The 13,350-nt window shown below is 38.0% G+C and overlaps 1 protein-coding gene across 1 annotated transcript in view; it reads right to left on the reverse strand.

Moving 5' to 3' along the window:
- SNX4 (sorting nexin 4) overlaps positions 1–13,350 on the reverse strand; it is a 73,539-nt gene that overhangs the window by 47,663 nt on the left and 12,526 nt on the right. The window contains exons 2-5 of the mRNA XM_003825223.5: positions 10,205–10,326; positions 3,650–3,785; positions 3,425–3,574; positions 2,932–2,979 (exon numbers count right to left, since the gene is read on the reverse strand). Coding sequence (XP_003825271.2) covers positions 2,932–2,979; positions 3,425–3,574; positions 3,650–3,785; positions 10,205–10,326 — 456 coding nt within the window. The remainder of the gene's footprint in view (positions 1–2,931; positions 2,980–3,424; positions 3,575–3,649; positions 3,786–10,204; positions 10,327–13,350) is intronic.

Below are 13,350 nucleotides of genomic sequence, written 5' to 3' on the forward strand. Positions count from 1 at the left end.
ATGAGAATATTAACTCACCTCAAAGGTACTGAGGCAATATTGAGCAAAATAAACATAGTATAATTATAGTATAGTGCTTAGCACATAGTAAGCATATATGATTATGGTAATACTCAGATAAGAAACTGTTTTAGATTCTAAAAAAAGTTTTCTTCTTTTTTACCGTTTTTGACAATCTTTCTCAAATTATCTTCCTAAAAATAGTTTTCTTTATCGCCTTATAGCAATAGTTGTCAAGTTTTAGGCTAATGGGATGTACGTCTGGGATGAATTCAGTATTTTGAACAAACAATCCCATCAACTGAGTTACATGCAGTCCGCTGACCACACACTGAATTAAGAGTACACAAACAAAATTCTACTTTTTCTTGAGGCCTCCAGTTAACCATTACAAACAATTAATACTGAACTCATCTATGATACAGTGAAGCCCTAGGGGTTACAGGTGGGTAGGGATTTTGCCTCACGCCAAATGTACCCATTCTGCGATGTGTGACTCACATACCACTGCTACCTCCTTTTCCGCTATCAGGCTCAGCTGTCAATTGTCACTACTGTCACAATGTGCCTGTCTCCACTCACTTTTTAATCCTCTGCTAAAATAGGCTGTAACCTAAAAAACAGCAAAATTTGTCTGAATACCTATAATAAAATTAATGGGTCAGCTACAGGAAGACCATAGTAGTAAAGTATAGCAGGAAGCCATGTTACATCCCCTTGAACATCTCAGAAGTCAGTTTTGCTTAAGTCCCAGCTTTCAACTGTGATCAGATTAGCTGTAACTGTCAAATATATGACCTCCAGATAAGTGAAATGTGACACACTCATTCTCTCTTTATATATATACATATATATATATATACACACACACACATACACACACACGTATGTTATTTACATATGATTGTGGACATTTGTATGATGTACACATGTATATGAGGCTATGCAAAAAGGTCCCATTTCCCTGATGGGAGGAAGGACTTAAAACAAGAAACATCCACAACAAAATAAGGAATACAGAAAGACACATGGGTTTCCGAATTCTCTCCATCAATTTTATTTCTGGCTCACTACATTAGAAGTCTGATGTTTTCAATTATTAATTCTGTATACTGATATTACCTTTCAAATACTTTTCAAAAGTACAATACATAAGGCTCCCCCACAATGAAACATTCTATCTAAATACTTAAGCAGCACCTACACATAAGATTCAAGGCACTGGTAAATAGCAATTTTATAATGATGGAGAAACTCCAGAGTTTTCTCAGAATCACTAAAGTTACGGCCAAAAACTGTATTCAAAGACAAAAACTGATAACTATTAACTGCAGTAAAGACTTAATGACTAGAATTTTTAAAATTTTTGTTATATAAAGAGAATTCACTAAAATGATTGTATTTTAGTTTAATCTTTTCCTTGTTAGCTTTTAACATATCAAACTATTTTTCAGAAAACTCTATCTAAACATAAATCAGTTTTTAAACTTCCAAGTTATTTCAAATCCATCCCTAAACTCAAATTCTACCATTCTCTCTGAGTGTTATAAAGTGATGAATTACAGCCAAGAAAATTCTAATTGTTTCAGTATAACTGTCAACTAAATATTTATAGCTGGGCACAGTAAAACTAGCACTTCGGGAGGCTGAGGAGAGAGAATCGATTGAGCCCAGGAGTTCGAAACTAGCCTGGGCAACATAGTGAGACCTCATCTTTACAAAAGAAAAATTTTAAAATTAGCTAGGTATGGTGGCACGCGCCTGTAGTCTCAGCTGCTTGGGAGGCTGAGGCAGGCGGATCGCTTGAGTCCAGGAGTTCAAGGCTGCAGTGAGCCATGATCACACCACTGCACTCTGGCCTGGGTGACAGAGCAAGACTCTGTCTCAAAATCATAAAAACTCCAAAATATTTATAAATTAGAATCAGTTTATGACAGAACTGGTTTATCATATTTTCTCTGCAGAAAAAAATTTTCCTCTTTCTAGTCTGTTTTGTGCCAAATTTCAAATATCTATGGGCCAATGCATGGGAAGTGTTTTTTAAATTACTGTAAAAAAATTTTCTTCTTCTTGTCTAGACATATTATATTGAACTTTTGGTACTGTATTATCATGTGAGTCATTGAACAATTTATATTATGTTATATATCAATTTATATTCTGTTAGTCTACTTACCTATTCAGTTTACACCAGAGATGAAAACTTTAAAAAGTTTGTAATAACCTTTGTTGTATTTCTTTTAGGGAAGAAATAAACAGCAGCATAGAACTCAAGTGTCCAGCTTACCACTACTAATGCTCCTCGATTTTCAGATCATCATCTCATTCCCAAACACTAATTCTAATGACTAAATTTAAAAAGCTGTTACAAAAACTAAATAATCCTATACCACTAACAGATAAAACTTAGAACTATTTAAAAATGACTCCTTTGTCCCCATTTCAAACTGACCACCATGTCTCAACAGACAGAAGAAGCATGACTAAGGGCTTATCTTTTAGACTGCTAAGGTTGGACTCTTTCATATCTGATAGAGTGAGCAATTGTCGGGGGCAGGGATACGAATGGAAACAGGACAGAAGAAAAAAAGAGGCAAGGTATAATACTAGTACACTGGGGAAAATCTACAACTTGTATTTAAATTACTGCTTCATTACTATAAACACTAACTAAAAAAAAAAAAAAAATTCACTGTTTCAAAATGTTCTTTCCCTGTAGAATAAATTTGCCCATTATAGTCTCATAAGTAACTAAAATTACACAAATCAAAAGTGAATTGTAGTGTTTCTTTGAAAACCTTACCAATGATATTTATTGTAAGACGATTTCCAACATTCATTTATTCAATAAATACCAAGTTCCCAATGAGTGCATGGCACCATGCTGGGAACTGTAAAGGAACATGGCAAATTTCATATAAATATTCTTACCTTCAGCTGAAACCCAGTTTCATTCACAGTCTCCTTCCAGTTACCTTCCTAAAAATTGAAGTTAATTTTAGAAATCATTATTGCAAAGCAAATATTCCAAATTAAGTAAATTAAATTTCTATCATTCTGTTCTTACTTCAGCAGGAATTGGAGAGAGAAGTTTAAAAAAATTTCTTTTCACTTCAAAATTAAACATTCAATCCAACTTCTAAAAGATTACCAAAGGTGAACCCAAGATTTTATAGATCTGGGCTTCAAAATACTGAAGACAAATTTTAATATTATTTAAATGATACCAAAAATACCATCATCAGTATCTTTAAATAGAAAAAGTTAGCCAAAAGAATGACATAATCCATTAATTAGAAATTCATAACAAAAAATAAATTGCATATAAATTAATGAAAAGATCCTTAAAATAAGTATTCTACAATTTTTTTAAGAAACCCAAATTAAATGAATATTTTACTAAGACTAAATAAAAGAAAAATACCTGTGTTAAAAACAGATAGAAGATTTTGTCTCTACAAAGGATGGGATGTGAAGCAATCCTCAAGAGAAAGTTTTCTAAACCAATCCGTCGCCTCTCCACAAAATCTGGATCCATGTTGTCAGCAGAGAGTTTATGCCAAACAAATTCTGCCTAGGTAAACAAAATAATCATTAAGAATAGTTTCAACGCTGAATACTTCTAAACTACTGCCATTTCACTTCTTACCCGTTTTTCTGGCAGAGGTGGCACAACAATATGTGGATAGTAAACTAAAAGGTAGCTTCTCAACAACTCAAATTCACTATATCGCCGCCATAGTGAGTCTGTTAGGACACTCTGACCATCGGTATGTTCAACTGACCTGAAAAGGAACAGAACAACACTTGTTATTTTTTATAAACAAAAATACATACACATAAATATAATTACCTTTAAAATTATAACTACAGAATGATTATGAACCAGGCACTAAGTAAAGAACTTTTCATACATTTTCTTTTCTTTTTTTTCAAGACAGGGTCCCACTGTTGCTCAGGCTGGAGTGCAGTGGTGCAATCACCGCTTACTGCAGCCTTCGCCTCCTGGGCTCAGGCAATCCTCCCACCTCAGCCTCCTGAGTAGCTGGGACCACAGGCACATGTCACCACATTGGCTAATACTTTAATTTTTTTGTAAAGATGGGGTCCAGCTATGTTGCCCAGGCTGGTGTCAAACTCCTGGGCTTAAGCCATCCTCCTGCCTTGGCCTCATGTATTTTCATATTTAATCCTTATGACAACCCTGTGAGGCAGAGATTTATTATCCTCATTTTACAGATGAGGACACAGTTGCACAGTATATGCTCTGCCTATGATCACAAAGGTCTGTGGATAAAGCACTCAGATCCATCTGATTTCAAAGCCCTTACTCCTAACCACTTTCTTTCTGTTACAGAAAGCCTGTTTAAACATAAGAGAAACAGTTTTATTAGGAACACTCTAAAAGCCTTAATGCATAAATAATTGATTTTATAATATGATAAAATCTAGTTTAGCTAGTGTTTCATTAAATAAAAAGCATTTTTAACTTCAATTCTGCCAAAATGAGAGAATAACATTCACAACAAAGACCAAGACACCACAAAAACTTCAATTTAGGTTATTAATAAATCAGATTAATCCAAGTACCAAGAAATATCCAAAAGAACAAAATATTAGTTAGCTCTGAAAGAATGGCGAAGAGGGGTCATAAAAATTCATCTCCAGTCTTACTTTTAATTATAAAGGGCTGGTAGGCAATGCCATGTCTCATACATACAAAAGTTCAATTTACTTTTGGCGGAAAGTTAAGGTAAAATCATATAAAGGATATTTTAAATATTTTGACTACTTAGGATTTCTTGCCAGCATAAGTAAGACCTATTAGGAAGCACCAGTCTTCTAAACATTATCAGGACCTTGCTATTTTCTAATTTGCTTGACAATAACCTGTTTGCCCTCCATGAAATGCACAAGGTGTATTTGTACATTAGGACAAAAAGTCATAGAAGTTAAATCAGTCTCCAAATAAAGTCTAGAGAAAGTATTTACATCATGCCATGCTCAGCACAATAGATGCTCATTTTTATCATTTTTTAAGTTTGCTACTAAATTTATTCATTGCATATTAATAAAAATGAACCAAAATATGAAATGCAAAATGCACAAATGGCTCCCATGGCAAAAAAAAATAGAATTATTAAATCATAATTCATTTTAAAGAGTATACCTAGACATTAGTTATAACTAATACTATCCCAATTACAATGCCCAACTTCAGCTGAAAAAATACTTGGGTTAATCTCAAGTTTCAAATTATTCAAAATCACTACCAACAGAACCCAAAACTTGTAAATAAGTGGATAAATAAAGCCTATAAGCAGTACATCTACAGGGCTGATAGAAGGTCTGCATAAGTGTTTAAAAAAAAAAAAACAAAAACGCGGTTGGATGCGGTGGCTCACGCCTGTAATCCCAGCACTTTGGGAGGTCAAGGTGGGTGGATCAGGAGTTCGAGACCAGCCTGGCCAACATGGTGAAACCCTGTCTCTACTAAAAATACAAAAAATTATCTGGGCGTGGTGGCAGGTGCCTGTAATCCCAGCTACCCAGGAGGCTGAGACAGAAGAATTGCTTGAACCCGGGAGGCAGAGGTTGCACTGAGCTGAGATCGCGCCAACGCACTCCAGCCTGGGCAACAAGAGCGAAACTCCATCTCAAGAAAAACAAACAAACACCAAAAAAAAACCCAAAAAGGCAGGGTCTAGTAGTTTCATTATAAACTGACTAAAAGCACAGAGAAGACTTTCATTAGACCCCAAAACTACCTCATTTATCTAATCACTCAACAACTATTCAATAGCACCTAAATGGTTTTACTTGTAATATTTAACCCCCACAATGAAAATATGATCATTAACCATGTTTTACAACTTAAAAGAATTAATAACATACTGCCTTCCAAGCCATCAAGGCATTACTACCTATTCTAAAAGAGACATATTTATTTTAAAAGAGTTCCTATTCAATGAAGAAGAACACATACAAAAATCTCTTGGGGAATTAAAAACCAGGGACTTTAGTTTTATTCAATCTTAGCCCACTAAACTATAACACTATAGAATAGGCACATATCGAAAACATCCTGTTTAATTTTAAACTTAAGAATTTACTGGCCAGGCGCAGTGGCTCATGCCTGTAATCCCAGCACTTTGGGAGGCCGAGGAGGGTGGATCACGAGCTCAGAAGATCAAGACGATCCTGGCTAACACAGTGAAACCCCGTTTCTACTAAAAAATACAAAAAATTACCCAGGCGTGGTGTTGCGCGCCTGTAGTCCCAGCTACTCGGGAGGCTGAGGCAGGAGAATGGTATGAACCCCAGAGGGTGGAGGTTGCAATGAGCTGAGATCGTGCCACTGCACTCCAGCCTGGGCGACAGAGCAAGACTCTGTCTCAAAAAAAAAAAGAATTTACTTTGGAAGCTAGAGTTAACACTAATTTTTAAAGTATTTTTTAGGTGGCTAATTTACAAAAAAAAAAATTACAGAAACAAAACCCTCTCGACAATTGGACTACAGACAGTTGCTAAATGGGCTTTCTACTTGTATCCAAAAGGTAGGTAGGTAGGTAAGCTACATGACAGAAGTTGAATTTCTAGTTAACATGAAGGGTCAATAATATTCATATTGTCCACAACTGTCTGCAAAACACTGAATTACAGAAACAATACTACATAATTAAATTAAGAAATTTGATGATTGCGGTTGATGAAGGTCAGTTAACCTTAGGGATAGTATAAAACAATCTATTCAAAATCAGTATTTCTCAAATCCCATGTCTATATGATGTGGAGTAGGGAAGAATTTCTTAAAACAGAAAAAACATAAATCATAAAGAGAAAAGACAGATAAACCTGTCTTAAAATGGAAAGCCTTTGTAGTTTAAAAGACAACAATCAAAAATCATGGTCCAGCTGGGCACATTGGCTCACACCTGTAATTCCAGCACTTTGGGAGGAGGCCAAGGCAGGCAGATCACTTGAGGTCAGGAGTTCAAGACCAGCCTGGCCAACATGGCAAAACCCCATCTCTACTAAAAATACAAAAATCAGCTGGGTGTGGTGGTGCAAGTCTGTAATCCCAGCTACTTGGGAAGCTGAGGTGGGAGAATCACTTGAACCTGGGAAGAGGAGGTTGCAGTGAGTCAAGATCATGTCACGGCATTCCAGCCTGGGTGACAGAGCGAGACTCCACCTTAAAAAAAAAAAAAAGGTCCATCGCCCATCTGTACTGAAAGCAGCTGGACCTTTAAATAAAAAATGTAAAATCCTGGGCCCTACCCCAAATCCTGCAGTTGTTTAACCAATTTTTCAAGTAATTCCAACATGTTCTTAAGTATAAAATCCATGTTTTAAAATAAATTTATATTGAAATACAGTTGCGAAAGTTGACTCAATAATCCTTTTGTGTACCACACATTTATTGATGATCTACTTAAATATGTATTCACAGTCTAGCTATTACTGATGTATGGTCACTTCTAACTCCCAGGTTCAAATTAGAACTGGGCTACAGAAGAAAACAATGATCCTTTATTTATTTCAAAGTCAAGTACAAACATTATTAAGTTATTCCAGATTATCCAAATCAAGGTTCTCTCCTAGCAGTAAAAGTAGTCAATACCTATGTGGGTGAAAAAACAGGCATATACCAAATATATCCTTTTTCATTGTAAACTTAAAATTTACTTAGAAGGCTACAGCTAACACTGTTTTCTGAAGTATTATTTTTAAAGTGGCTAATTTAACTTAAAAAACAAAAAAACAGAAACAAAAATCCTCTCACAGGGCCATGATCTTTAAAAAATAACCTTACAAATCTCTGGGATACATAAACATATATATGTCATGAAATGACCTAATTTTGAAAAGAATCACATTACCTCTCTCTTTTCCTAAACTTCTTACTGTATAAAAATTTTCTCTTTTTTTTTTAGAAGATTCTTTTCTCTCTTTTTCTTTCTTTCTGGTAGAAGGAAAACTAAATTTTCAGAATTGTCTGTAGACAATCTTCACCAAGATTTAAACTTTTATTTTAGGCAGAAACACAGACCTGGAAGAAGCCTTGAAAAGTCACAGGGTTCAGCACTAAGGCAAGCTCACAGGTAAAGCCTATGAAAACGGTAGGTTAAAATTTTTTTTCTTAAAAAAGTATTAACATTGGCCAGATGCGGTGGCTCATGCCTGTAATCCCAGCACTTTGGGAGGCCGAGGTGGGTGGATCACGAGGTCAGAAATTCGAGACCAGTCTGGCCAACATGGTGAAACCCCATCTCTACTAAAACTACATGGTGACGGGCGCCTGTGATACCAGCTACTTGGGAGGCTAAGGCAGGTGAATCACTTGAACTCGGGAGGCAGAGTTTGCAGTGAGCCGAGATCGCGCCACTGCACTCTAGCCTGGGTGACAGAGTGAGACTCCATCTCAAAAAAAAAAAAAAAAAAGTATTAACATTAAAACATTGTTATAACACTTAACTTGGTTTGGTAGTTTTTTTTTTTTCTTTTTTTCTTTTTTTGAGACAGTCTCTCGCTCTGTCACCCAGGCTGGAGTGCAGTGGCAATCTCAGCTTACTGCAATCTCCACCTCCCAGGTTCAAGTGATTCTCCTGCCTCAGCCTCCCGAGTAGCTGGGACCACCACACCTGGCTAATTTTCATATTTTTAGTAGAGACGGAGTTTCGCCATGTTGGCCAGGGTGGTCTCAAACTCCTGACCTCAGGTGATCTGCCTGCCTTGGCCTCCCAAAGTGTGGAGATTACAGGCATGAGCCACCATGCCCAGCTAGGTTTGGTAGTCTATAATTTTACTGGCTATCAACAATTCTCTCATATCTATTTGTTTTAATTGAAAGCATTTCTGCTCAATCTCTGCAGACAGAAAAGAAATAGTACACTATTCTTTATATAAATTGTTAATAACTGACAACAACAAATTGAGTCTTCCCTTGCCTTTCCTTAGACAAAACAACTCTAATTCCTTTAGCTTTTCCCTTAGGAGGTAAAAGACAACTTTTCTGGTGAGTTTTTATTTCCTACTCCATAATTTGTCTTTTCTATTTTTACTCACCAAGTTCTTTTTCTTTGTTTTTTAAAGGTGTCTACTTCCCTTTATTCTTAATTTACTCCAAGTTCTAAAGCACCAATCTCAATGTTTCTGTTTGTTAATTTTTTGTAACTCCCAACTGTCCTAAGAGGATTCAGACCTTATTCTCTACTCCTAGAATTCTTTGTTAACCATTTCCACCTGCCCAAGTTCACTTCTACATGCCAGAGAACCTGGTATTCTTTTACAGAATTGCACAGGGATTCTAAGACCAAGGAATCCTCCAAAGCATGTATCGTTATTTGATACATGTTATTTATTCCAGATTCCAAAAGTATTCCACTAACCTCCCCTCTCCCCACAAAATAAATTCATTAAAATATAGCTATCTACCAAGAGTATCACAGCAAAAGATACAGCTGTTTACCCATTAAAAGATAAAGACACAGGGCTGGATGCAGTGGCTCACACGAGTAATCCCAGCATTTTGGGAGGCTGAGGCAGGAGTATCACTTGAGCCCAGGAATTTGAGACCAGACTGAGCAACATAGTGAGACCCCATCTCTACAAAAAATTTTAAAACTGCCAGACACAGTGGCTCACACTTGTAATCCGAACACTTTGGGAGGCCGAGGCGGGTGGATCGTTTGAGATCAGGAGTTTGAGACCAGCCTGACCAACACGGTGAAACCCTGTCTCTACTAAAAACACAAAAAAATTAGCTGGGCGTGGTAGCACATGCCTGTAATCCCAGCTACTTGGGAGGCTAAGGCAGGAGAATCGCTTGAATCCGGGAGACAGAGATTGCAGTGAGCCAAGATCATGCCACTGCATTCTAGCCTGGGCGACAGAGTGAGACTCCATCTCAAAAAAAAAAAAAAAAAATTAGCCAGCCATGGTGGCTCACGCCTGTATGCCAGCTACTCAGGAAACTGAGGTGACCCCAGGAGTTTGAGGCTGCAGTGAGCCATGACTGCACCACTGCACTCCAGCCCGGGCAACAGAATGAGACCCTGTCTCAAAAAAAGTAAAGAAACAAAGTCAATCCCGAAAAAAAAAAATAACCTTTAAAAAATTCTGTTATACAGCAGAGTCTGCATCAATAGCTATCAGAAAAAGCTTTCTGTCTACCTGCCCAGGTGTAATTTTCGTTACCCACCTTGTTTCAATGAGGTAAGCAGTATATGTTTCTTGCATGTTCATGGCATTTCTTCCAGTTCGTTTTTCTGCTTCTGAAACACTGATTTCTATCTTCTTCAACCAAAAATTATTGTGTGTCATCTGGACAAAAGTAAATAAAACAACAACAACAACAAAAACCTTTAAGATGGTACTGAAAAAAGCCTCAGCTATATAAATTAAACCCATTATTGGGTTTATATATTTCAAAATAGTTACTTATAGTTCTTGAGTTGCCAGGGGTTGCAAAATGGCAGCAGCAAATGATAGCCTGTCAACAAACAAAAGTACATTAACTTTTCCAGAGGTATTTTAGTTATGTATGTATGTATTTTTTTTTTTTTTTGAGACCAAGTCTCACTCTGCCACCCAGGCTGAAGTGCACTGGCGTGATCTCAGCTCACTGCAACCTTCACCTCCTGGGTTCAAGGGATTCTCCTGCCTCAGTCTTCCAAGTAGCTGGGATTACAGGCACGCACCAACATGCTCAACTGACTTTGGTATTTTCAGTAGAAACTGGGTTTCACCATGTTGGCCAGGCTGGTCTCAAACTCCTGACCTCAGGTGTTCCCCCTGCCTTGGCCTCCCAAAGTGCTGGGATTATAGGCATGAGCCACTGCATCCGGCCTTCCAGAGGTAGTTTAAAAGGTAAGAAAATATCTTAAAAACACATTAGACACAAAGGATTCTGGGAGGATAGTGGAGTAGGAAGCACCAGGAATCCATCTCCCCACCTAGACGACAACTGCACTGGCAGACTCTGTCTGATGTAAGTATTTGGGAACTCTGGAGTCCAATAAAGGCTTGCAACTCCCAGGGGAAGGCTTGGATGACAAAATGTGGTTAATTTCAATCAATTTCAGCTACCTATCCCTTAGTGCCTAGCAGGCAGCTGTGCAGCATTCCTGGAACAGCCTGATGCAGCCAGGGTAGGCAAAAAGGGCCTTGTTCTCCAAACATCCAGGATCTGTCCTCTGATCACCAACTGCTTCTTCTAAGAGGCACAGACGAAGTGGTGGTCATTGCTGTTGCTCCTCCCCACGTTGTTGCAAGCCTCTTGTCCTGGCTGAAGTGACTTCCAGGGGACTTCAAAAGCCAGCATCCTGTTTTTCCTCCCTTCATTTTTCTTTTGACCCCCTTTTGTAAGCCAGATGTTAAAAACTTGGACCTTCAGCCAGGTGTGGTAGAGCGTGTCTTTAGTCCTAGCTACTAAGGAGGCTGAGGCAGGTGGATCAGTTCATCCCAGGAGGTCAAAACTAGCCTGGGAAACACAGGAAGACTTTGTCTCTTCAAAAGAAAAAATTGGACATTTAAAAACAACTGGATTTGTGAGGACAATTAGAAAATAATCACACATGCCCAGGAAAAGGCTCAAGCTCAGGAAAGATCTATAAAGACTTTAAGTTTACACCTCTCTCAGGCTGATCTTTGGCATGGAGACAGCCTACAGTAATTAAAAAATAAATAAATAAATAACAAAAACAGCAACCCCCAGGGTAGGAGAAGAATTCGATGTCCAGAGTTACCACATTGTTACATGCAAATGCCTAGTTTTCAACAACAACAAAAAAAATCACAAGGCATACAAAGAAACAGGGTGGTATGATCCCTTCAGAGGGAAAAATACATCAACAGAAACTGCTCCTAAAAAAGACATGATGACAGATCTACTAGAAAAAGACTTTATCCCTTTTTTCATTTCTTTTTTTTTTTTTTTTTTTTTTAGACAGAGTCTAGCTCTGTCACCCAGGCAGGATTGCTGTGGTGCAATCTCAACTCAGCGCAACCTCAGGCTCCTGGATTCAAGCGATTCCTGTGCTTCAGCCTCCTGAGTAGCCGGGATTACAGGCTTGTGCCACCATACCGGGCTAATTTTTTTTTTTTTTTTCCTGAGACAGTCTTGCTCTATCGCCAGGTCGGAGTGCAGTGGCACGATCTCAGCTCACTGCAACCTCCACCTCTTGGGTTCAAGGGATTCTCCTGCCTTAGCCTCCAGAGTAGCTGAGACTACAGGCCATGTTGTCCAAGCTTGTCTTGAAGTCCTGGGCTCAAATGATGCACCTGCCTCAGCCTTCCAAGCTGCTGGCATTACAGGCATGAGCCACCATGCCTGGCTGACAAAGACTTTAAAGTAATCATCTTATAGATGCTCAGAGAACTTAAAGGAAGATGTGGAGAAAGTAAAAAAAAAAAAAAAAAAAAAAAAAGCTGTATGAACAAAATAGAAGTATCCAGTACAGAGATAGAAAACTTAAAAAGAAGCCAAAAAGTGGCAGGGCATGATGGTTCCTGCCTGTAATCCCAGCACTTTGGGAGGCTGAGGCAGGCAGGTCACCTGAGGTCAGGAGTTCAAGACCAGTCTAGCCAACATGTTGAAACTCCATCTTTACTAAAAATACAAAAACTAGCTGGGTGTGGTGGCGGGCGCTTGTAATCCCAATCTCAGCTACTCAGAGACTGAGGCATGGAGAATTACTTGAACCCAGGAGGTGGAGGTTGCAGTGAGCAAAGACCACGCCACTGCACTCCAGCCTGGGTGATAGGGCAAAAAAAAAAAAAAAAAAAAAGAAACCAAAAAGAAATTCTGGAGCTGAAAAGTACAATAACTGAAATTAAAAGTTCACTAGAGGGGTTCAAAGGCAAATTTGAGCAAGCACAAGAGAGAACTGGCAAACTAGAAGATAGGAGAATAGAAATGATCAAGTCCAAGGAACAGAAAAAAGATGGAAGGAAAGTAAACAGAGCTTAAGGGACATGCAGGACACCATCAAACGGACCAACATGTGCACTGTGGTAGTAAGGAGAGGGGAGAGAGAAAAAGGAGAAGGGACAGTATCCGAAGAAATAATGGTTGAAAATTTCACAAATATGATAGAAGAAATGTATATAAACATCCAAGAAGCTTGACAAATTCCAAATAAGATGTTTACTGAGACACTTTATAACTTTTCAAAGACAGAATCTTGACAGCAGCAAGACAGAAGCAACTGATCATATATAAGGAATCTTCAATAAGGTTATCAGCAAATTTCTCATCAGAAACTTTGGAGGCCAGAAGACAGGGAGCTGATATCTTCAAAGTGCTAAAAAATAAAAATAACTGTCAATCCAGAATCCTATATCTAG

This window comes from Pan paniscus, chromosome 2 (genome assembly GCF_029289425.2).
Source record: "Pan paniscus chromosome 2, NHGRI_mPanPan1-v2.0_pri, whole genome shotgun sequence".
In the NCBI taxonomy this organism is placed as follows: domain Eukaryota; kingdom Metazoa; phylum Chordata; class Mammalia; order Primates; family Hominidae; genus Pan; species Pan paniscus.